At 48.5% G+C, this 22675-nt stretch overlaps 6 protein-coding genes across 6 annotated transcripts; 4 read left to right on the top strand and 2 right to left on the bottom strand.

The window, feature by feature from the left end:
• Positions 1-1267: 1267 nt before the first annotated feature.
• On the top strand, positions 1268-4357 carry E1B28_012975 (uncharacterized protein; the record flags this gene model as incomplete). Its single annotated transcript, XM_043158125.1, has 18 exons — positions 1268-1549; positions 1617-1709; positions 1764-1798; positions 1858-1885; positions 1949-2052; positions 2105-2270; positions 2331-2342; positions 2411-2502; positions 2563-2658; positions 2711-2772; positions 2830-2903; positions 2960-2976; positions 3032-3104; positions 3165-3236; positions 3286-3394; positions 3479-3583; positions 3647-3831; positions 3887-4357. 18 exons carry the CDS (start codon positions 1268-1270, stop codon positions 4355-4357), a joined length of 2076 nt encoding a protein of 691 aa, XP_043003468.1.
• An 886-nt stretch (positions 4358-5243) lies between these two features.
• E1B28_012974 (uncharacterized protein) lies at positions 5244-11978 on the bottom strand. Its single transcript, XM_043158124.1, has 7 exons — positions 11861-11978; positions 10316-11801; positions 10157-10250; positions 9202-10028; positions 8931-9023; positions 8669-8872; positions 5244-8607 (listed from the first exon to the last, which is right to left on the bottom strand). The coding sequence occupies exons 2-7, from the start codon at positions 11640-11642 to the stop codon at positions 5579-5581; spliced, it is 5574 nt and encodes a 1857-aa protein (XP_043003467.1). The 5' UTR covers positions 11643-11801; positions 11861-11978; the 3' UTR covers positions 5244-5578.
• A 1178-nt stretch (positions 11979-13156) lies between these two features.
• On the top strand, positions 13157-13702 carry E1B28_012973 (uncharacterized protein; the record flags this gene model as incomplete). The annotated part of the gene is made up of 3 exons (XM_043158123.1): positions 13157-13294; positions 13351-13593; positions 13649-13702. 3 exons carry the CDS (start codon positions 13157-13159, stop codon positions 13700-13702), a joined length of 435 nt encoding a protein of 144 aa, XP_043003466.1.
• Positions 13703-14130: 428 nt separating this feature from the next.
• On the top strand, positions 14131-14847 carry E1B28_012972 (uncharacterized protein; the record flags this gene model as incomplete). Its single annotated transcript, XM_043158122.1, has 4 exons — positions 14131-14316; positions 14376-14438; positions 14498-14710; positions 14770-14847. The coding sequence occupies 4 exons, from the start codon at positions 14131-14133 to the stop codon at positions 14845-14847; spliced, it is 540 nt and encodes a 179-aa protein (XP_043003465.1).
• A 759-nt stretch (positions 14848-15606) lies between these two features.
• Positions 15607-16954, top strand: E1B28_012971 (uncharacterized protein; the record flags this gene model as incomplete). The annotated part of the gene is made up of 1 exon (XM_043158121.1): positions 15607-16954. Exon 1 carries the CDS (start codon positions 15755-15757, stop codon positions 16952-16954), a length of 1200 nt encoding a protein of 399 aa, XP_043003464.1. The 5' UTR covers positions 15607-15754.
• Positions 16955-20123: 3169 nt separating this feature from the next.
• On the bottom strand, positions 20124-22419 carry E1B28_012970 (uncharacterized protein; the record flags this gene model as incomplete). The annotated part of the gene is made up of 12 exons (XM_043158120.1): positions 20124-20765; positions 20819-20843; positions 20906-21239; positions 21299-21444; positions 21498-21519; positions 21588-21648; positions 21732-21758; positions 21820-21865; positions 21929-21991; positions 22047-22118; positions 22173-22185; positions 22241-22419. 12 exons carry the CDS (start codon positions 22417-22419, stop codon positions 20188-20190), a joined length of 1566 nt encoding a protein of 521 aa, XP_043003463.1. The 3' UTR covers positions 20124-20187.
• Between the last annotated feature and the right edge of the window lie 256 nt (positions 22420-22675).

Raw genomic sequence — 22675 nt, 5'->3', positions numbered from 1 at the left:
CCCTATATAGAAGGCCCCACTATTTCTTCCCCGCCCGTAACATAAAGTGCCATATCTTTCACAGGTTAAATAACCTTTTCCTACTTCTGTAATTGAGTCAGGGATTACTATGCAAAGGCTATCGGTATTTGAATAGCAGAACAATGGACTTTCCGTCGGAAAGACCCGGACATCGCTTGGCAAGCGTACTGACATCACTCCTTCCTCTATTCACCGGACATCGTCTTTACTTTCGCCATGTAGTCTAACAGATGTCTTCAGCTCGTGTGGCCGTACGCGCTTCGACACCTCTTACAGATTGGAGGGGGCGACAAAGTACAATCAGCTTCAACATTTGGGCTTTCCATGGGTGGATCAAAACTTAAGATTAATGGGGTCACTTTTGTGGCTGAAGTCTTCTAAGCAATTAAGATGGTGATTGAGCGATTGATTGTGCGCGAGCAGCTTTGAGTCGATCAGGGAATGGACAATGACGTTCAAGGGAGCCACTACGAGTCTCGTGGGCACCCCAATTGTTATCGATATGAACGAATGGCCTTTTCGGAAGGGGATGGATTCAGAGTGGATGAGAGTATGGGCAAGTAACGGGTTGAAGATTTCGGCATGGTTAAATCAGTAACCCGCAACCGGGTAGGTCCGGCCCATCGGACCGCTGGTTGCCCAACCAGCGGACTTCAATCGGACTTAAAAAAGACTAACCGTTCTTGAGGTCGGCGTTACCCTTTGTCAATCGTCAATCAGCTTCAGCTAGGAGCTTGTCTTCTTCAAAAGCTCTGAAAGACTCCTACTTATTAACCCTGCTATACTCTGATCTAATTCTAATTCCAATCCAATGGTAGCTCAGCCACATTCAAGATGTCGTTCTTTTCTCCGACGGTGTTCTGCAAGTGGGAACATTTATGCTTTCTCTACTTGACCTTGTTTTCTTTGGGGCCCTTCTAACAATATCACAAAATCTTAAGCCCCACAGGACGCCCTGATTGAGTGCTGCTTCGATCTAATACGGTTTACCGGAGTTAGGTTTGTGCTTGATCATTGACGCTTTTATCAGATGGTTCGTCAAGCTCAAGCTAGGGGATTCCCAACCTCCGGAAAATACAAACAGTGTACTTCTCGATCTGTACCTCAACACATTTTGTTTACGGCGTTTTCAAGCTCCGGAAAAAATACGAACAGGACTGTTCGCCACGTGTACTTCGAGTAGAGCTTATAAGTATACCGTCGAGCCCAATCTATACCTCAGCATCCTTTCGTCGCACTCTCCACGATGCCTGACTTCCCTGTTCCTATCGTCGGCCGCGAAGGCACGGGAACCCATCCTCGTCTGTCTATCGATGACCTTCAAGTCAACAAACCCTTCCAATTTGCTCTATTCATCATGAGCTACCTTATCATCCAAGAACGTGAACCCGAAGCTCAACCTGGACAGGGGAGTGCCTCGGAATTCGAAGCTATCTTCAAGGCCTACTATGAGGTCCTCAGCAAACCACCCGAATCTGCTGCTTTGATTTTTTCCACAGTTGCAGGTATCCATGGTCTTCCGTACCAGGTCGGGCCAGTTCATCTGCATGTCGAATGTTTCTAATACTTTGACTTCATCTTTTCCTTCTTTTTAGGCTTGGTCGGGCGATCCAGATCATGTTAAGAAAGCGGACTATGACAAGACCGATCCGAAAGATATAGGGCCGATGCCCTCGCGTTTCGGTGGGGTGAGTCACCTTCCCTCTTGCACTGTCACAAGCTCAGCGTTCCTTGCCTTATAGTATTGTAACCACGGAAGTGTCCTCTTTCCGAGTTGGTGAGCCGTATTATATCATCTTTCCAAGATTTTCCCTCTAACTCGAAATTTGCCTATAGGCATCGTCCCTACGTTTTGGCCATCGAAGTTCGTAGCTGTGCTCCCTAATACCATTGCAGGTCCCTCCCTAACTAGCCATTTCCCACTTAGCAATCCATAGGACTAATTGCGGAAGCCCTTGCCAAAATCCTTGAAGACAGCAAAGTCTTTCCACAGGGTATATGGACTCAAGCCGCAAATGAGTTGCGATTTCCGTACGTCTGTTGTCTCAAAGAAAGCTATCTTTCTCAGACGAAAGGACCCTAGCTGGTGGGATTGGGCCAAAAATGCCAAGGACGGATTGCCAGTTGTACTAACCGACGATCGGGTTTCTCTGGTCTTGAAAGGCACAACTGTGACGGCAACTTGCTCAAATCCGTTGAGTTACTTTCCGTTCAAGTCTATACCCGATGGATTTCAAGATATTACGGATGTAAGCTGGGCGCTTTTTCTTCCTCTATTCTCTTAGTAATCGACTGATAATTGATTTCAGCCTGAGAGCAAAGTAAGTTCTGCATAGCCCTCGGATTTTTACCGTTTGCATAGCAGCTCAATTCGGAATTTTCCTAATAGGTGACTGCCTACTTCGCAAAATGGAAGCGGACCTTTCGCTACGCTAAGAGTGACCCCAATCCTCCAGACAGCGATATCCCTGCGTTGAACGCGTAAGTTGCGGTTGCGATTAGAATCTTCAAAAATAACTGAATCTGACTCGGACATTCAAGGGCTTTGAAAAAGAACGCGCAGAGTCTTAGAGACCGTGTATCTTCGCTCTTTACTTTGCCGCCGACTACAACTCCTCCAACGACCGCCTCTCGCATGTACGTTTAGTAATGTTCTGTTTAATCCAACGACCGCTGATTGGTTCTCTAGCTATGATGAATTTTCGAACCACACCGTTCAGTCCACAAATCGGTTGCACTACTACACCGCTGGTATGCCCTCTTCCCGTTTTGTGGTGCCACTCGTTTGCTGATTATAACGAACTTAAGACTCCCTCGAAGGAGTTCACGATTCAATCCACGACATTTTCGGTGGAAATGGCCACATGTCGTATCCGGACTATGTGGGTTCTTGTATCAACTTCCTTTTTTAACGTTTGACTCTTCTCCTTGCTTCAAGGCTGGGTTCGATCCTATGTAAGCTATCCTTACACTACGCGCGTCCTCGTTTCACATTTTGCTTGTTATTCAGATTCTATATCCATCATTGCAACGTCGATCGACTCTACGCGCTCTGGGAATATGTATATCCAAAAGAATGCTACGTACATCTCCTTTCTCGCTGTCAGAAAAAGGCCGTTGTTTGAGGCTATGTTCTCATGCAGATCGGAAAATGGGAGGACAATGGAGCCGTGTACCCATTTACACAAAGCCAGGGGACTTATGCGCTGGTTTATGTATGTAGCCTCTTCAGCTCGATGCCACCCGCTAAACCTCCGCTTCTAGAACTCTGAACTCTTGGGACAAACCGAACTTGCACCTTTCCGACGTAAAGACGAAGGATATTGGACCTCTGATGATGTCAGATACTTTGTCGACAGTAAAGTACCCAAATGTAAGTTCCAACTCTTCCCTGCGAGCTTCACGGATTGATTATGATATTGTTGTAAATTTAAATCTCATCTGCCGGCGTGGAAAGACTACACCTACCCTGTTGTTGCTGGCGAAGTTGACGTTTCCAAGCCTGCTACGGCTTCCGATCGTGAAAAATATCGTAAACTTCTTCAGGACTACTATGGTGTTGGTGAGATGATAAATACGTCCATTCTACCCGACTTCCACCACAAACTCACCACGAACTATTTAGATAAATCTTTCACCATGTTGCCGCCTAAATTGGCTTCGTTCGTCAAGCCTGCCGTTCAAGATAGTGACTCTGACACTGGTGTTCAACTACGGGATACCGTACGGATCGTAATTGGCGTTCAAACGCCCGAATCCGCGTTTAATGGTCCCTACTCGATTGAAGTCGGCTATACGGATAGAAACGATGTGAGTCACAACCTGTTGTCATCCCCGGCCCTAATTTATGATCCTTTTCTTTCAGCACAAGGAACACGTTGGCACCATTAGTGTCTTCGCCCGTCAACCCGATTCCAACTGTGCAGCCTGCAAAGCGAAACGTCAATTGGGATCGACTATCCACGGTATTCTCCCTGTACCTAACAACATCGTTCAGGACCTAGTGGAGGCCCTCGGCCAAGACGTCGAACCCGCTGCTCCCGAAGCTCTCATTGATGAACTTAAAAGTCGTCTATCCGCGACGATTTTGGATCGGCATAAGATTCCTGTGGGGCATGCGAAAGGCTCTGGGCACCAGATTGGCTGGGACAGTCCGGAGGCGCTTGAACCATATGTTACGCCGGTGATAACGGTAGCTTCGGCTTACGTTGCTAGGGTCGGAGGGGGCAGGGATAGGGATGGGGAACCGAAAGGGCCGGTGAAATGGGATGGTTGGACGAATCATGGGGAGGTGTTCCGTCCTGATCTGGGAAAGACTGGATGGAGGTCTGCCTAACATGTTTCTGGAGGGCTTTCAACAAGAAAACGACAAATGAATTTTTGAATGCACGAAGAAAAAATGTTGAATTGCGAACAATGCACTTCACCCTGAAATCGTTCCAACTATGCCCCCCCCCCACCTTTGTAGTTTTGTACTATCGACGTTTGTTAAAAGAAATATGACGTTACTTGCCTTGACTGAATGAAAGTAGGAGTCACAAAATAACTACCACTCCAATACAATCGAGATGGTACTCATATGCATGGCGCTTGCTCATAATGTCCGAGTGTTTGAACGGCGTTTCAAATTGTGACTGCGCAAGATTTCCAGTCGAGTAAACGGCGAATGAGTTCTTTCTTTCTTCTCGATTCCCTAACAAGTAATAACTCGGGTAACTCGGTCCTTACGGCCTTAGTACTGGCTTTTGGACAGGAGACGTGTTTACGCAAGGTCGCACACAATTCGCCTGTGGAAACCGCAATCTCTGAGGGGTTAGACCGCTGGATGCCGAGCTTTTCGAGACGCAAGTTGCGGCGCGGTTCTGAAAAAATGGGTGGGTGAGCGAGAAGGGCAGGCCAGTCGAGTAGTAAACGTAGAGGAACCAGTCTAGAGTCTAGACCGGAGATGCAAGGGGGTGCCGAAGCCGCAGAACTCACATGTGTGGAGGGAAGAAAGAAAGTTACGGATTGAGGACCAATTGAGGACAGTTGACAGTTTCTATGACCAGTGGGTCAACAGAAGCGTGGTCCATGGGATTTGACAACAAGCCTGAAGGAGGCGTTTGAGTAAACTTGAATGAAGAACGAAGAAAATAATTCGTGCAGGTAAGAGCTGGGTGAGAGTAAATGTCAACTTACAGAACCTGTCGGCAGACCTTTGGGCTCCACAATAAGCTTTTTGACCCGCCCGAATACTTAGGTTTGTAAAGTAGTTTTCGTATCAAGTGTAGAACTTTGAAAGGTGTTTCTAGTGGAGTTGGGCCGATTAGTACCGAATGATTCATTTATATATACACTACGACTAATTTCCTTATCGTACAGCAGAGAAAATAATAAGGATAAACTACGTTCAGAGCACAGCACTTTGAAACACAGGAACGAATAATGATAGGGCTAATAAATCGAGGAAAAAGGACATAAACCAAGATATAGAGAGTAAAAAAGTGATTCAGATATTATCGAAACCGAAAAAAAATGAAGACAAAAAAAGAGCACGGACATCCTCATCTGAACATTACTAACCCCTCCTCCAGCCCTCATTCCAGTTCCCATCTGTCCCAGAGTTGTGATACCTCTCTCGATCCCGTTCACGTATTCGTCCCACTGCGGTCGAGGGAAACACGCCTGTACGGTTGAGAGCACCGCCAGCTATGAGTGCTCTAGGAGCTTTTGGTGGCTCGCGCCCACTATTGGCAAACGATCTGGGTTGAGTGGGCGGACTTTTAGGACGTGGTGCTGACGATGGTATGGCGAGAGCCGGAGAAGCAGCGACAAATACGGCAGTCGGTTGAGGTACGGGGGAGGCAGACATCGAGGTAGAGATTAATGCAGAGGGAACAGGAGTACTGGAAGGCGCATGACCGGCGAGCGAAGTAAAGGTATCGCCGTTCGAACTCATTGCAGCAGAAACCATCGTAGGTGACCATTTAGGGTTGGAGGAAAGGTTAGGTGCTGCAACTACTGGTGTATGTGCTAGAGCAGACGGCTTAAGTTCATCAGGTGGAGGAGGAGGAGAAAAGAAGACCGCCGTTGAGCTCGGTTTCTTCGCAGGACTGATGGAGCGCTGGGTAGGTAGAGGGGATGGTGACTTGGAGCTTGAAACAGTGCTTTCCTGTGCATTGTCGAATAAGGAACGTCTTCTCGGGAACGGTTCGCGCTCATTGCTCCTCCGATGGTCATCTCTTCGACGATCAACCAAATCCCGACTACGACTTCGTGAATACCCCTGATCATCGTCGTAGTGTAAAACCTGTCCATCGTCCACATAGCCGTCGTCTCTCTCTCTTTCCCGTTCTCGAGTACGTTCCCGTTCCCGCACTCTCTCCATCTGCCTCAAATACCGATTGTCGTCGTCGATCCTCTGCCTATCAATCTCATCATCAACCTCCCTTTGTCTCTCAAGTTCCCTCTGCTTCCTCATTTTCTCCCCTTCTTCCTTCCGCTTCCTCTTCAACCAGGCATCCCAATGAGGATTTGGTGTATGTTGACGCGAAAAAGAACGGTCGTTATTGTTCGGGTCAAGATTACGTTCTCGACCTCGGGAATCATCCTCACTTCGCTCCCAAGGTGGAGTTTCGGGGGTTACAGGTCGTTCGATTGGCGAATGTAGGTGAGCTTTGACACCGGGAAGAATGCTAGGATGGGCGATGCTCTTAATGACATCGCCAGCGGAGGTGGAACCAGTACTGAGGGGTGGTGCAACGTTCGGCTTGGGAGGGAGTTTGTGCATCAGGTTTGGGGGTGGATTGGGGAGAGAGGACGTGGGAGTAGGCGTAGATGGAGTATGCGGACCGGCAGAAGCCTTGATAGTGGCAAGAGCTTCTTTGATAGTGATCCTCGGTTTCTTGGGTTGCTCTACATTCGTTGAGGACATTAACGAGGAGACTGCCGCCGGTTCATATGAGGCAGTGACTTTCGTAGGTTCGATGTCGGAAACGGTCGGATTTAAGAACTTGTTAGCGCCATTGGAATTCTCTTGTGGACTAGCGTTGGTAGATGTTAAGGGCATACGACTATTAAGGTCCATCCCGCCAGGCTGTGATGGTTGTAGCAACCACCGTAGACCCATCTTGGCAGGCGTGATCTCTTCTGGTTTCGTTACTTCATCCATCTGGCCATAAACCTTTTCCTGCATCTCACCCTCGACTACACTCAACTGACTTTTCCCCTCCCCACGCGAATCACCTTTGGCAGCCTCCTGAGCTTCTCTCATCCGTTTCTTCCGTAATGCGAAGTCTTTCAGTGACAGCTTCTGTTTCTTCATCGGTGCGTCCGGCGAACCAGGTAGTACTGAAGACGAGCTTTGAGGGGATAAAACTGGCGTAGCGCTTCCCTGTGGCCGGAGGGTTGTCGAGGACGGTAACTTGTGCCCATTCAGAGCAACCTCCAAAGAATTGAGCGTGATAGGATCCTTTTCATCATCGTCATCGTCCACGACGACAAGAGGTTCCCTTGATTGACGACTGGTAGTAATCGAAGGTGAAGATGATTGATGAGGAGGCGACTTGAAAGGTTGTTTTGGCACCAGTGTTGGCGGATCCTCGTCGTCATCACTAACGACAGGAGGTTCCGTTGACAAACGACCAACAGTAGTCGAAGGTGAAGGAGATTGACGAGATGACTGCAGAGGTTGGGATACCGGTGGTGGCAGATCAACATCCATATCGGCATCTTCATCGTTGTTTAACTCTGGCGGAGGCGAAGAAAGAGGCGAAGAGCCAGTGCATAACGGAGGTGGTGAAGCCGGTGTACTTGCAATGGACTCATTCTCGACACCGTTCATCTCAACGTCTTCAGCACCAGAACCAGAACCAGAACCTTGACTTATTGGGTCCACCACCGCTGTGTCCATCACCATCTCAGCCTTATCCACCATCTCTTGCTTTATCTCCTTCGTTGTCTCTTCTGGTTGCGTTTCCGTCGTAGACGAAGGTCGGACTCGACTCATCGGCTCCCATACATGTAGTGGCGAGTGCGAGGGTATTGTTGCTGGTGACGGATCCAAGTACTCCAGATCAGAAACCATCTCCACATCCCTCGTCTCCCTTACCCCTGAAGATTCGCCTCCATGGTGAGTGATCTCGAGGGGCTTCGGCGACTGGACCAAGTGCGGTTGCTCTTTGGCTTCCTCAGGTGATCTGGAAACGGTCCTAGTAGGTTCAGGTGACTGCGGGGATGCAGGAGGTTCGACTGATGAAGATTCTTTGTCTTCCGATGAAACGTCCTTTACACTAGTCGAAGCTGAGATTGTGAAAGGTTCAACAAGGATTGGGCTGCGAGGCGCAGGTGATACCAAAGACAATTGCGCAAATGTCGTAGCTGGTGAAGGGGAAGGCGCACGACGAGATGAACCAGAAGGTATCGGAGGTGGTGATGGAGGCGAAGCGGTTCTTGACTTATGTGTTTCTGTCTCTGAACGTGGCGGTGTAGGTGGCGTCGAGAGGATGTTATTTGGTTCTTCTCTGATGGGTACAGGCGGTGGAGGCATTTCCATTTGAGACAGTGTTCTTGTAGGAAGTTCGCGAACCTGGTCGGCAGAGAGATCACCTGTCAGAAAGCGAGATTTAGTTATCGAGAAAGCGTATATAGAAAACAAAAAGGAACGCACCCTGACGCTTGTCTTCGTCGACAGCCATAGCATCTCCAGCGCTGATACCGAGAGACCCTTCAGTCCTTTCCTTTACCGTCTCAGCTTCAACCAAAGCCCTCGCCTCCCTCTGAATCCTCGCTTTGCGCATTTTCGGGGGCATCTGATCCTCGAGTAGTGGGGGTGGTGGTGATGGTGATGGCGATTTGGGCTTTGGCGGAGGGCCTAGCGGAATGGAAGGATGAGCGGGAAGAAAGCCAGACGGAAGGAATGTAACACGTACGTGACAGCGAAGTATCCATATCGGTATCCATGTCCTTCTGCCGTTGATGCTGCTGCTGTTGTGACCGAGTTCGCCTTCGAACGCGAAAATTTCCTGAAGGTAAGAACATTCAAGTATGTTAGTGTTATACATAGGCGAAAGTGACAGTGAAGTGGCAAGGGTGTGCTAGGGATTAAGATATGGAGAGAATACGGGGAAAGACGAAGCACAATAGGAAGAGTAACGAGAAGAAAAGGAGAAGGTTGACGACGAAAGGTAGAAAAAACCATACCGTTCATCTCGTCATCCACCTCCATGTCCTCTTCAAAAGCCCTCTCTTTTCCTTTCCCCTTGCTCCTTCCCCAATAACCACCATCCAAAGTATCCAGTCGTAACCCTCTCAAATCCCGTTTTTGCCTACTGCCCATTTCAGCCTCATCCTCTGTAGGAGGCGTACTCTCCTTCGCTTTCCTAAAGTCCTCCAACGGATCTTCACCAGGCCACATCTCACACCCAGCTAATCCACCAGAACCAGGTGCCCGTTCACGAGCACGAAACCCGCGTTTCGTACCTATCAACGGCCCCAAATCGAGGTTTAGATTGAGCGTAGGGTGTTTTTGACGTGCTGAGAGACGAGTCTTGGGACCCCATATCTGTTTGTCTTCTTGGGGCACAGGTGAATGGGGTTGAACGGGAGCATGGAGACGAGGAAGTAACGACAACGTTGGAGCCATGAATAAAGGCTCGCGTAGTCTAGACGGGCCTACATCGCTCCCTTCAGTGTCTTCGTCCATAGCCGTACTGGAAGGAGTAGGTATACCGAGCATTGGAGGGAATATTGGGTATGGAAATGGGGTTGAAGGTGATGGGTGTAGAAACGGAGGAACGTAGCTGAGAGTGGGAGGTGGTGGAGATCCAGGTACAGCTGGCGTACGAGGAACGTTGGTAGGGGCTTGCCGTGTGGAGGAAAACTCGTCGCCTGGACTACCAACAAATTCCTTCATCCGACGCAGAACGCAAGTTCTGGACGAGTTACCGCATGCGCAAGTCGTAAAGGTGGATTGTAGGGAATGGAGAATATTAGACAATTGAACTTTGAGGTGTGAGACGTTGCGAGGTCTGAAGGAGCTGTCAGCACTAAGACAGAAACGCAGGTGTGAATGAGAGAAAACAGCGGCGGAAAGGAGCCCATAACAGTACGCAAAGAAGGAGAGCTGACAAGTCAAAAACATGTGTTCTGTACGCACCCGTTGGCAGTGTCTTTCCCCCCAATCCTGACCGTGTCACTACCAATCAATGCAGGTAATTGATGCACCACATTGCCATCGTCCCATTCCCATCCTGAAAGCCGAAAACAGGTCAGGATAAGGATGATAAATCGAAACGAACCAGCGGGATAAACTCACCCAACACAATCTCGTCGTTCGCTTTCAAGTCCTTCAGGGCGAATAACGCGAACGAAAGGGTCTCATCGTCACCTTCCGCTTCGCCATTCTCTCCTTCCTTCTCTTTCTCCTTCTCTTCCCCTTTCTCTCCCTCTTTCGGCTTCCCGTTCTCGGTTTCCTTCCTCCGACAGATGATTGGCCGGATCACTGCATTAGGTTTACACCCATTCCTCACCCATCTTCCTTTCCCCCCATACCACCTCGCGTCTAACGCTAGGTCCAAAGGCGGCCCTATGAGATGCACGTAAGGCTTCGGCATTCCCAAGAGAGCATAGGCATTAAGAGGGTCCTTCAGGTATTGAGAGGTAGGTGTGATGAGGGAAGGATAGGTCGTTATGAACTGTGATGAAGGTATAGGTTGACTGGCATGGACGGTATACGAAGGTGGTATGAATGGCGAAGAATTTGGAAAACGATGGAGCGCAATCGGATGGTGAGTGGGTGGAAAGGGGTGTAAGTGCCTAGGAGTAGTTGAAGGGTGTGGGTTCGAGTCGTCGTTAATAGCCGTGACACCACGCCAAGTGTGTGCATGTCGACGAAGGTTGTCGCGAGTTTCATGGTTCGGAATGATGTCGGTGGAAATGTCAATAAAAGTGTTTTGGGATGCGTCGTCGTCGACGTCAACCTGCTCGTCTTCTGGCGCTGTCTGGGCATGAGCTGGGAACGAGTTTGTGGTCGTGGATATAGTTGGTGAGGCTGTAACGGTAACAGCACTGGAGATCCTCCGTCTGCGTTTGGCGTCAAACCCACCCTCGGCGGCTGTAGATATCGGCTTCCGAGGTTTTCGTTCGACGCCTGGACTACTTCGTCTCTTCCCATTTGTATGGCTTTGGCTGTTTCCTCCTGCTCCTGCTCCTCTATTGAACTCTGCTTCATTCCACTCTATCCCAGCCAACTTTGCCCTTTGAATCCTCTGAGCACGCTCCTTATCAATAGGACGAGGGTCGCACTCCCAGCACCACCACCTATCCGGAAGATTCTCCTTGTCCTTCAAATCCACCCCCATACATTCGCCATGAACCCATTTAGAACACCCATCACACCATATTGAGAATCCGGTATCGACGGTGATCCCGCAGATACAATGAATCGGTTCGTCGTTGCCAGCTTGAGTAGTGGGTGGGATCGGAGTGGGAGTCGAGATAGAGGGTAACGTGGAGTTAGATGTGGAGGCGACCGGCGTCGTTGTTGACGGTTCCATTACATGCAGCAATTTGCGCTTGAGAGGAACGGTAGGTGATGGTGGAAGGTCTCGCTGGGTTTTTCCATGGGTAACATCGTCGGTCATTCCAGCCGCATTGAACTCGAGATCTCCCGCTAAAGACGAGAGTAGCTGCGTCGTTGTCGTTGCCGTTCTTGTCGTAGATATGTGAAGGTTTCTCTCAGCTTTGGAAAAATCCGTCGGTTGTCCTAAACCGTCGTCTTCGTTGCCGAGTTTGAAAGGAATCTGAAAGGGTCCATCTTCGGTCAATACTAGGGTGAAATAGGGAATGAAGGAGGCCTAACCTAGAGCCAAACAACCCTACTAAGTCTCCTAGACGTCCTGGTAGGCTCTGAGCGTCGTTTTTGTCGTCTGCGCCGCTGTGTTGAGTAATGTGGGTAGGAGTAGAAAGATCTAAGCGGCTTCATCTCTTTGTTTGGTATCGCCCTCACGGCACAAACAATACGCCGTAAGGCACAGCCGCTGCCTAAGTCAGATGATCAGCACGTTACCTAACCCTTTCACTCCCACAAAACCATGACCATCGAACCCCTGTGCGTTCGTCCTTTTCCTCGAAAGTCATAGGAACTCCATGTTTCCAAGCTAAACTTTAGAGGTAGGCCATGAACGAAGGGGTCGTCGCGGATGACGAGGGATGATGGTGTCGCCACATCAAAGCAACATCAGAGCGGTCCTAATCATATAGCGCTCTAGTGCGTATCTTTCTTCCACCATTCAACTGCGATTCAACTTGATGCTTAGTATTTGCTAGTCATCCATTCACCCCTCGGAGAATATTTACGAAATCGGAATTTCGGAACACATGAGAGCCAGCCTAAGGTTACTACTGTCCCTGTCAGTTAAGGAAGCAGAACTTACTACTTATTCCCTCGATGATTGTTCGGCAGCCGCGTGGCAAATCCGCTTGTGATATTTGCAAGAAGTTGGAGGTTGACAATGCGTACGCGAGAATTGAGCTTGAGCAATTAGTGCGTTGCCTTCTCCTTTAGTTGGTCCCTTTATTTAACTCTGGTGTTTCCCCGAAGGCTCTCAGTGACCTTCGTACATGCAAGGAGTCCCTTATGCTATCGTTTCAGAGTGCACGTAGTCAATATGAATACGCTTGTCGTCGCCAGTTCCACTTTTACGATTGCGACAGATATAACTTCGGTATGATCGGACATCCGAATTCCCGACACGAGGCTTTTAATGGCGCCTAGGAAAGGACGGCATGTTGAGACCGCAACTCCTTTCAGGAGTGGATCCAGCGCCTCGAGGCTATGATGAATCTTTACCTCTGCGATCCACTCAATTCCAAGTTTATTCACGACACGGAGAAAACACCCCTCTCTCGATGAGGTAGCGGGCATATTGTAGAGTAGGCATCGGCCCGAGGCTAGGCACTCGCGGTCTTCATGGCCGTTGTTCATGAAGGAGGTTAATGGCCGTTCCCTGAATGCTGTACACAAGTAAGTAACTTAAATTCTAAATTTACGCAACGGAAAATTATTTTTCAGCCGGGAAGGAAGTATAAAAAAGGGTGCGCTAAACAGAACCTCCCTCCCATCCCCTCGCCCAACTCTCTTTACGGTCCCTTCAAAATGAAATTCTTCAACTCTACTCTTATCGCTGTTGCTGTTGCTACTGCTGTAGCTGCCCAGAGAGCAAACATTGGTTTCCCTACCAACGGCACTGACGTTATCGCGGGAAAGGACCTCTTGATCGAAGTTGACCGTCCCGTGAGTGTAGTACTTACTCTTTTCTATCTGCCCAACTGACCTTGAGAATTTTTCAGAACTTCCTGTCTAGCGCAGTCGAAGTCGCGATAGTGCTCGGCCTCACTAGCTGTGCGTCCTATCCCTGTGGTGCACCCTCTGAGAGAGGAGTCGGGAGAATCTTGTATAGCGGGCCTTTCAATCCTCAATATAAGCTCGACTACCCTCGCCTTCCTCCCCACCAGAACTTCACGGTTAGCATCCCAGGTGATTTGGCGAAGGGTATGGCCCAGATCTCTTTGACGCAGTTTGATTTGGTTGGGGTGAGTCATTCCCTTTTCAAATTTGGGAAATGCCGACTAATGAGCACACGTTTAGGCGTCGCTTATCCCCTCTACATCCTACGATACGATATATGTCAACGTCGTTTAAAGGACCTAATCGGACTTGACAGTTAAAATATATTACTCGAAGTGTATTTCTTGCTGCTTACTGTACCTTTTAATCAACTGATTGTGGTCGGCAACCAACTCTTCTTACACGCTGCTGACTTCAATTAATGTTTGAGGGAACTTTCTATCGTGCCTAGAAGACCAACTAAAACCGAGGAATTAACCCATTCGTTAGCGGGAGGACAAAAAGTGGCGTGGGCATTGTATTAATTTAATTCTTCGTTTTTACAGTCTTCTCCAACCTGGAGTTGACCTATTTTGATATTATTACCTCTATTAATAGCCAGGTGCAGGTGCTTATACCTCACGAGGACATGAATAATGAACCAGTTGCTATATTCAGTACACTCACCATAAAAGAGTCCCTTCAAAATCGAGGAATGTCAGACATCCATTCCTCAAGTACTCATGGCTCGTCTTTTTATTTTCGCTTTGACTCTACTCAACTTCTTTGCTACCTCTGTCTGTGCTCAGGCCACATGTTCAGTCGATACGATCAAAGCCGACTTCGTGCAGGTTGGAAGGAGCTTGGCCATCGTTGATCACGATATCCTTGCCCTTCCTGATACCGGGGCTACGCTCGCACAAGTTCTCGTATGTTACTACTGTCATTCGGATGTCTGTCTGTTTATAGCAAATCTGCTCGTAAACAGAAAGTCCATACTGATCTAGTCAGCGTCACGAATAATGTTGATGTTACGACCAGGGACTTGAGCGTACGTCCAGGAGTATTCTCCCCTTTCCACATTCATAGGCAACTGATCCGTAACTCCAGGTTTGCCGATCAATCCCTGCATCCGATTTCCCCGGCCTAGTCGATGGTTTCCGTGCTGTTGTTGAAGCGTTAAAGGAGGTTTGTCAGGACTTTGTCTCCAAGAAAGCAGTATTCGGGGCCTTCCCAAATGCCGTCACGCAACTGAAGGAAGATCTGAGGGATCTGGCCGCTTCCGTCGCGGCTCTTGAGCAAGCGATCGTAGGGCTGGCACCGGTAAGTATTTTACCGTCTCTGCTCAAAGGCTTCTGGCCATTCTAACGTCCAATCTATAGGACGATTTGAAGTCACAAGTCCAAGATCTTTCCGACGAAGCCAACGCTGCGATCGCGGCAGCACAGGCGGCCTTCTAACTGGATGGTAATTGGGAAGGGACCGTTGAGCTCGGTTGAAAGGAGGGTTAATCAGAGACATGTACAATCAATTTGAACTTTGAATGGAATTGAATGCTACCCGGCTCCCGAACGCATTGTCCAATAATGTCGCAGATACTTCACCAATTGGTTCTGTAACATGTCGGTCAAATGTCGATGATTGTAGTACGGAAAATGTTATTCGGATCTGCGATGCCGATGAGGATTCCGATAAATCTTTATCGTGCCGCTCGGATGCAGTCTAGATCGGCAGACGCTCTATTTATTATTGAATTGGGAGCCGTGATGGTGGAATAAAAAGGGATGCATTCGCTGGTTCGCCGTCGTTTCCGACAACGGCGAACGACGGGATACAAGCACGGAAAGGGAACGTGTTTGGTTGAGCCAAACAACGGCAAGACAGCCAGACAGAGGCGGCCATCACGCTTCTTTCTTCCGCCTTTTTTGGGGAAAAGGACTGCATCACCGAATAGATCGACTCCGTAGGGTGGTACAGCTGGATGTTGTATGCGCGGGATGGGCGCTGGCGACGTTCCAGAAAGCGCAACTGATCAGAACCCCCGCCAGCCACTCTAACAGTGGAAAAACTGATATGATGACGTTGAGACAGAACAGATTTGCTCATTCAATATTCAATACGCAAGGAACGAGATCGGCGGTTGTTATGAGCGCCGAGCGGCATTCTGGGCGTTGATGATCCCATTTAAGGCGTCCCAACGGAGTGACTGCGGGCTCGAACTTCATCCTGCAGTTTCTGACATGGTAACGAGCATAAATAGTCGGTCAGTGACCCTAACTCCCAACGCCCACTTTCCACCCGTAATATCCAAAACCAACAGTATTGGCGTTTCCCCCCCACCAGAACCCCACTCGAGCTACTTTACCTATGCTTACTACCCGACAGAACCTTTGCTCAACCTCCACTTGCCACCTTCCACAGCTAGCCGAACTCTGGTCATCCATTTTCTCTCACTACCTCGGCAATCCCCGGGAGGATGAAAATTACATCCAAAACATCCTGCTTCTCTCCTCAATCTGCAGCCACTGGCGCAATATCACCCTCTCCACACCCATATTCTGGAATCACATCAACTACGCACCCTCCATTTCCTTCCGTCCTAGACATCTCCAGAACCACTCGGATAGAATTCGAACGTGGTTAAAGCGTTCGGGAGAACACTGTCCGCTGTCGATATCGTTGACGCTGGTTTCACGATCTGTTCCGGGGTGTGATCTGGCGTTGAGAGAGATTATTTCGGAGTCGTGGAGGTGGGAGAGTCTTTGCGTGAAAGCGGATTGTGTTCGTACGGTGTGGAAATGCCTTTTGCCTACTCTCTCCTATGGTGGGGGTGGGGGTGGTGGGCTTCGGTGTTTGAGAAAGGTGGAAGTCAATATTGGGCCGGTTTTTGGAGATAATGAGGACATTGTATCATTCATCTCTTTATTTAAGGATGCCACGTCGCTTTATTCATTCCATCTGCGGAATGTTGACAGTACGATATTCCCCCCTCTTGCAGATCTAGGGCCGCTGTCGCAGCTTAGATCTGTGAGTTTGCATACTTTGTATTCGGCGGAAGAAGTGTTTCGGGTGTTGGGTCATTTACCAAATGTTGAAGAGTTGAGGGTGGCGCTGGATATTGGACCTTTTTCTTCTCGGACTTCCCCCGAATCCCCTATCGTCCATCACCCAGAACTGAGACATCTTTCACTTGATGTAGCAGTTCGAGGCGACCCACTCATCATTTCTCACCTCCGGGACCAGGTATCCACCGTTCTCGATACCCTCTTCCTCCCTTCATTCCAAACATTTTCTTTCACGTGTGCTGAATCGCATCTCCCATATTGGGATTCGGTGGATGGGTTTTTGAGGAAACATCGTGATACGATGTGTGGGTTTAGGTTTGTGGAGAAGCGGGCGGATTCGGAAGTGTGGAAGCTGGGGTTGATGACGGAGTCGCATACTCCAAATGGTGGTTCGGCTTCGGCGCAGTTGCCAGTGGTAGTACGATCCCTTTCTACGGTTTCGGGTCTTCGGCTTCTTGAGATGGAGATGGGACGAAGGATGTCGATGATTTCGGATGTCTGAGAGTCTTGTTGCAGCTTGCAATTGGCGTCGGGTCTGAAAGATTATACCGTTGTCAGAGAAGCTGTTCGGAGCTCCAGTGGTGATGTTCCCTGGGGAGAGTAAGAATGTGATACCTATTGCTTCGAGTTTCTGTTTCATTCGCGATAGAAGTGTGCATGAACCGTCTGAGGTCTCCTAATATTTAAATTATATCCAACGTCAAGTTCGGAGATGTTGTCCTTGGTATTTCTGAATTGTATCAAAACCTGGTGTTTTTCAATTAAGCATGAGGTGTACTAGTAGGTTGAGAATACGATACACCTCCATGCACTAGTGGTATCAATATCAGTAAGGATATCATTGCTTAAGATAAACAGTCCGAAAGCCATTGCCGAATCTCAACCCAAGAATAATAAAAAATGATGACTCTCCTATAAGAACACACCAAGTACTGAAAAAAGGCACACAGTCACAAAAGAGACCGGAAGGGAGCCTTTGACTCCGGCGAACTCGTAAGAGTCAAACCGTAATAAACTTCCACGGTTCGAGTTCTGAGTATTACTAGTATTATTAGCTCCGAGTCCGCTTCCATTTCCACTGCCGGCTGATCCAGTTCCGGAAACACCTAGCGTAGTAGTAGCGCGGCCAACACCGGTTGTAGCTTCTGTGTTTATGTTCCGTAGGGTAGTCATACCTGTACCAGTACCGACGACATTCGTGATTGGCGTACCAACGACGGATGAAGGGGTGGTGGAGTGAGCAAATAGCCGTACTAGGTGTGGTGGTTACTGGGTTGGATGTGCTAGTGGAGGAAGTAGAATCCAAAGCGCCATTGCCAAGCGTGCTTGTACTGGAGGTGACGATGAGGGAGGTATCCGTGCTACCACCATTTGAGGAAGAAGAACCCGAAGTCCCTCCACCCCCACCGAGCGACCCAACACCCATGGAATATTTGCTCCATCCGGTTGCGTTGTTTCAGGTGGAGGTACAGAGTTACCGTTCGAATCCGCGATAGTGAACCGTGTTGCCCACTGGAAGACTCCAGGAGAGGATGAAGAAGAGTATTAAAGGAAGTAGATCGCAGAGTATGGGGATACTTCTGGACAAGTGAAGTCGAGGGTGGCGTCTTTGTTACCGTCTAGACCTGATCCAACGGCTGTAGTAAAATGGGAATTCAGTAAGGAGGGGGAGAAAGGAAGAAACCGTAGTAGAAAAAGAAGGAATGGAGTGAAAAAACAAGATAGACACTCACTAGATAAATGTATCATCTTGAAGTTATCACCCGTCATCAACTCAATCGTCATATCATTCTATTTTCCCTCTGTCTCCAACCCACGAAGTGCTACATTGTAAACCTTCGTTGAAAACGGCACCTGGATCTGGAGCTGTTGGTATTACGACAGCGGATATGGTGGAGAGGGTTGAGAGGGCGGCAAAGAGGAAGGATCGTAGTTTGGTGGGGGTTAAAGACGGTGACATTGTGTTGAAACTGTGTAGTACAAAAAGTCTGTGAATAACGACCCACTATCACTCGCTTGAAGCGAGAATAACTCACCTTCTCTGAGAAGTTTGAAATTCCAAATGAAGGAGCGGCAAATTAAAAGTAAATGGATGGGCGTAAGGGGAAAAGGAAAGTAGGGGACCAAGGTTGCTATTCCACGTTTTATGTACGTATCACCGGCACTTTGTGCCTGGCTGTAATGATCTGCCCGTCAGCGCAAAAACAAGCGCGTTCCATTGCCCGATGCTGACAGTCAATGGATCGCGCTTGTGTTTTAGGGATACCTCCTGTTTGCTTCTTACGGGATTTCTGACGATCCACGAAGACCTTGGATAGACTCCTTGGGTCGACTTGGCCCTTGGTTTGTGGGTTGCACCCCCCTCTTTATAGAGGTCCCTAAGGGGTCTCGTCACCGTACATTCGGTTTCCTGATAACGCCGACGGCGATTTGAAGTAGTCCAAGTGCTGCTTGTGTTTCGAAAGGCTTGGTTACGCCTGAGGTTCTTCTGAGCTTTCTCAACGGGATCACTGGAATGTTGATGCAGCTCAGTAGGGGTAAAGACATCAACATCCCTACTTGTTATCATTCAGGAAGTCATTCAGCGCACATAACACCACATCATAAATAGGCGCCCGGGATGGATGTCAGGAACAGAAAAATTCGGAGTTTGCCGCAGACCTTTCCGACTCCGAGTCCGGGCACTCGTCCTCAGTCCACGACGCTTGACGAGGCCGCCTCAAAACCTCCCCATATTGGCTCTTCCTGTCGTTGTTCTGCCACAAAGTTTTCTCGTGGCAGTCAAGGCTCAAGCGCTCATATACATAAACGGCGGACGTGAATTTGAATCTTTGGCTCGCCGTACCCGCTGTCATGGTGCAAACTAGAAATACCAATAGAAAGAATTGTCATCGATTTAAGGCTGCCACACATATAAAGCAATTCGAAAACGCACAATGTTGAAATCTCCCATCAATCTCCCATTAACTCCCTCATCTTTTTTTACTGAGACGCTTCCCCTTCTCTGATCTATGGTACACCGAACATTATTTGATATCTATATAACTGGCATGTTGATGACTCCAGTGGCTGAACCAAGCCTGTCGCAAGCCACAAAACATGCCTGTAGCCGTAAAAGGTATGAACGTAACCAGGGATCATATACCTTTGTACCATCAGGAACGAAGGGTAAGTAAAGCTTAAAGCGGCGTCGGATATTGGTAAGATATCGGTGGGATTCAGTTATCTCGGCGCACTACTGCAGGATATTCGAGCCCAACCCGAGCCAGCTTGTCGTCTGTAACCTACTCGAGCTCTCTAGATCAATCCACTTTTCATGTGAAGGCAAATGGATCCCAGCGAGCCGAATACGGCCCAGCTGAAATTATTTCTTTTTGGGAAAGAGGTCCAGGGACCACTGCGACTACCTCCATCACGCCGCCACGTCACCATGCCTTCCCCTCGCTTGTCGTCGATATACACCAACAGACAACTTTACTGGCTTTGCTATTCCCAGGCTGTCAACCTCATCTGAGAAGGAAGATCGTCAATACGTCATTCCGGAACTGAATACATGGGGGGTCAACAATTTACAAACATGACCCATCTTCACTCCTTGAACTCCACCGTGCCCGACTCACGTATGGATTGGTTCGTATTTTTGACCTGCAGCACATCTTGATATTGCCACTGATTATTTAGGCAGGTTCGTAAGTAATAAGGATACAGTGCCAAAGAAAAAAGGTACAGTAAATATCAATCCACCCATGTAACATACTGCTCATCGAACTTCGCCTTTGGTACATACCTTCCCCCATCCTCATGCTGAGCCTCCAATCTCATCTTCACACTCCTATGAACCTTAACCCCTCTCGTCTTTTGCTTTGGAATGATCCTCCCTCGCCCCAAATTCCACCCCAAGAACGACTTCCATGATCCATCCCCCTGTTGGTATCGCATCCGAACTGGCCAGAATTCGAGAATCCACCAGAACCATTTTAGAGAGAGTTGGTCGTAAATTGGGGAAAGTGCATCAGCTAACTCGAGTTCTTCCTCTGTTGGTCGTTTGATAACCTGGGAGGAAGTAGTGACTGAAGCTGTTGCTTTGGAGGTAGGTCGCCTGATATAATGCTCTGCGGTGATTTTCAATGGGGGAGAACGAGGAAGAACAGTCGGGTAGAGTGCTGAGGAATCCACGCCCATGACGTCTTCGAGAAGGTCAGCGTGGAACATGATACCGGTGTTGGTTCTGAAACATTCACGAATCATCCATCTGAGAGGGATACGGGCGAGGTTGGGTTTGGTGTCATTTGAGACGGAGCCACCGCCAACATCTGTTTAGGGAGATGAGAGAGATGTAAAATATTTCGGAATTCAGAAGACGTACCACAATGACATCCCGCAAACCAAACCTAGGGAAAGATCGGATCGGAAATGATGAGAAAGTGGATAAGAAATATAAATTTCTACTTACCTCTTCAATATCCGTCGGAGAATTCCGATCCTTGGAATACTTCCTCTCCAGGGCCCTTAACGTATGTGCATGCTTCGAGTGGTCCGACTGTTTCCCCGCCGCATCAGCAATCATATTCATCAGACTGGGTTCATCGCAGTGATGACGGCGATCTTTGGGTTTACCGTCCAGCCCCAGCTCAGCCTCCTTTTGTGATGGACGGTTCCATAGGTTTGCTTTGAACTTGGCACGTCGTTCGTCGAGGGCAACTGCATGACGGAATGTTCGGACGTTGGTATTGGATGTGGTGAATGGAAGGCGCTTCGGGATGAGCCCCACGGAGTTAACGGTGTCCCTATTCGGTGAGGCGGGGTTAAATGTCGCGATTAAACCTTATAAGTGTGAGTAACGTACCATACGCCGATAAACTCGATGTCGGCATCGATAGAGAAAGCTTTTTTGAAAGCGTTAGATTGCTCCCAACCGATTTCGTCGGCACGAGTGTACATCTTGTACGCAAATGGAACTTGTTGGTGGTTGCATGCGGGCAAGATTCCGACCTGAGGTAGTCGTAGTTCAGATAAAGACCGTCACAATAAAAAGTAGTACTCACTTTGTGAATCATACCCGCTAGACTGAGGTACGGCGCATGTTAGCACTGATATTCGATTTTTATTTCTCTGAAAGGGGAAGATTTACTCACCTTCGAGCAGTATAAGACCCCCTCGAGAAACCGAATATGCAAATCCTGTCGCCTGCTGTGTCTGTTCGTGGGAGAAAGGAAGTAAAGCGGTGGATGAGAAAATAAGACTCTGAAAAGCGGGAAGGGCGGAATATAGTGACATACAATTCTGCATCAAGAACTCGTATCCACCTGAGCAGGAGAAATCAATTAAGTCAGGCTAGAACAACAGTTGGTGTGTGATATGACTTACCCATGACATGGGCGTCAAGGTTCCAAGCAATAGCTTCGTCGAGTGCCTGAGAAACGGGTAGCATCCGTTAGCCTTGTGATTCCGAAGTCATCTGAGAAGGTAATATAACCTTGGATATTTTTGCCATGAGAGGGGTAGCGACTTGTGGCGTTGTGTATGTTCCAATCCCTGCCTGTGCATGGCGTCAGCGCTTCATCTCAGACGCAATGAGCTGGAGGGGAACATACTTGGTAGTAAACCATCTGCTTTGACCGATCATCCTTCTTTAGTAGAGTGAAAAATTCGACAATGTTCGAGTTCTGGGGTGAATATCAGGCTTTAGAAACTGAGTGAGAGTAGTGCAGAAAACGAACATCCGCGTCGAATCTATAGTTCAGAATGAATGAAAAGTTGCGTCAAGGCGAAACAAAACAGGACTTACTGATCGCCAGTACCGTCAAAACAGAGCACTAGAGTCCGGTATGGGTGTTCCGGTGGGACAATCCTTTCTGTCGTAGCCTTGGGGGCATCCACGAAAGTAGAGGCTGAAGGGGATTGTAAAGGACTCGAATCAATGAGCGTAGCACCTGTTACACTTCTGGCATGAGTTGCGTCCGACATCTCGTTTGGGGAAAAGAAGTGGGTGGGTTGTCGTATATATAAGAGAACCATCTTTAAGGGTAGCCGATTATGGAAGGCTCGCGGGGATTGTTTAGAACCGAATATCATAAGGAATAGCCCAGCATTTACGATGTCGAAGTTAATGCAATTCAAAAACGGCTTGGATATTGACAGTGTGAATGTTCTCCAGATTCGTCTAAGGCAGTGCAGGCCCATCATTTCGTTTTAGACTTCGCAGAACACGATCACCTACCTT

The sequence above is a fragment of the Marasmius oreades genome, chromosome 9, assembly GCF_018924745.1.
Source record: "Marasmius oreades isolate 03SP1 chromosome 9, whole genome shotgun sequence".
Taxonomy (NCBI): Eukaryota; Fungi; Basidiomycota; class Agaricomycetes; order Agaricales; family Marasmiaceae; genus Marasmius; species Marasmius oreades.
The sequence above is the reverse complement of the archived record's forward strand: the minus strand, read 5'-3'. Positions and strand labels throughout refer to the sequence as shown.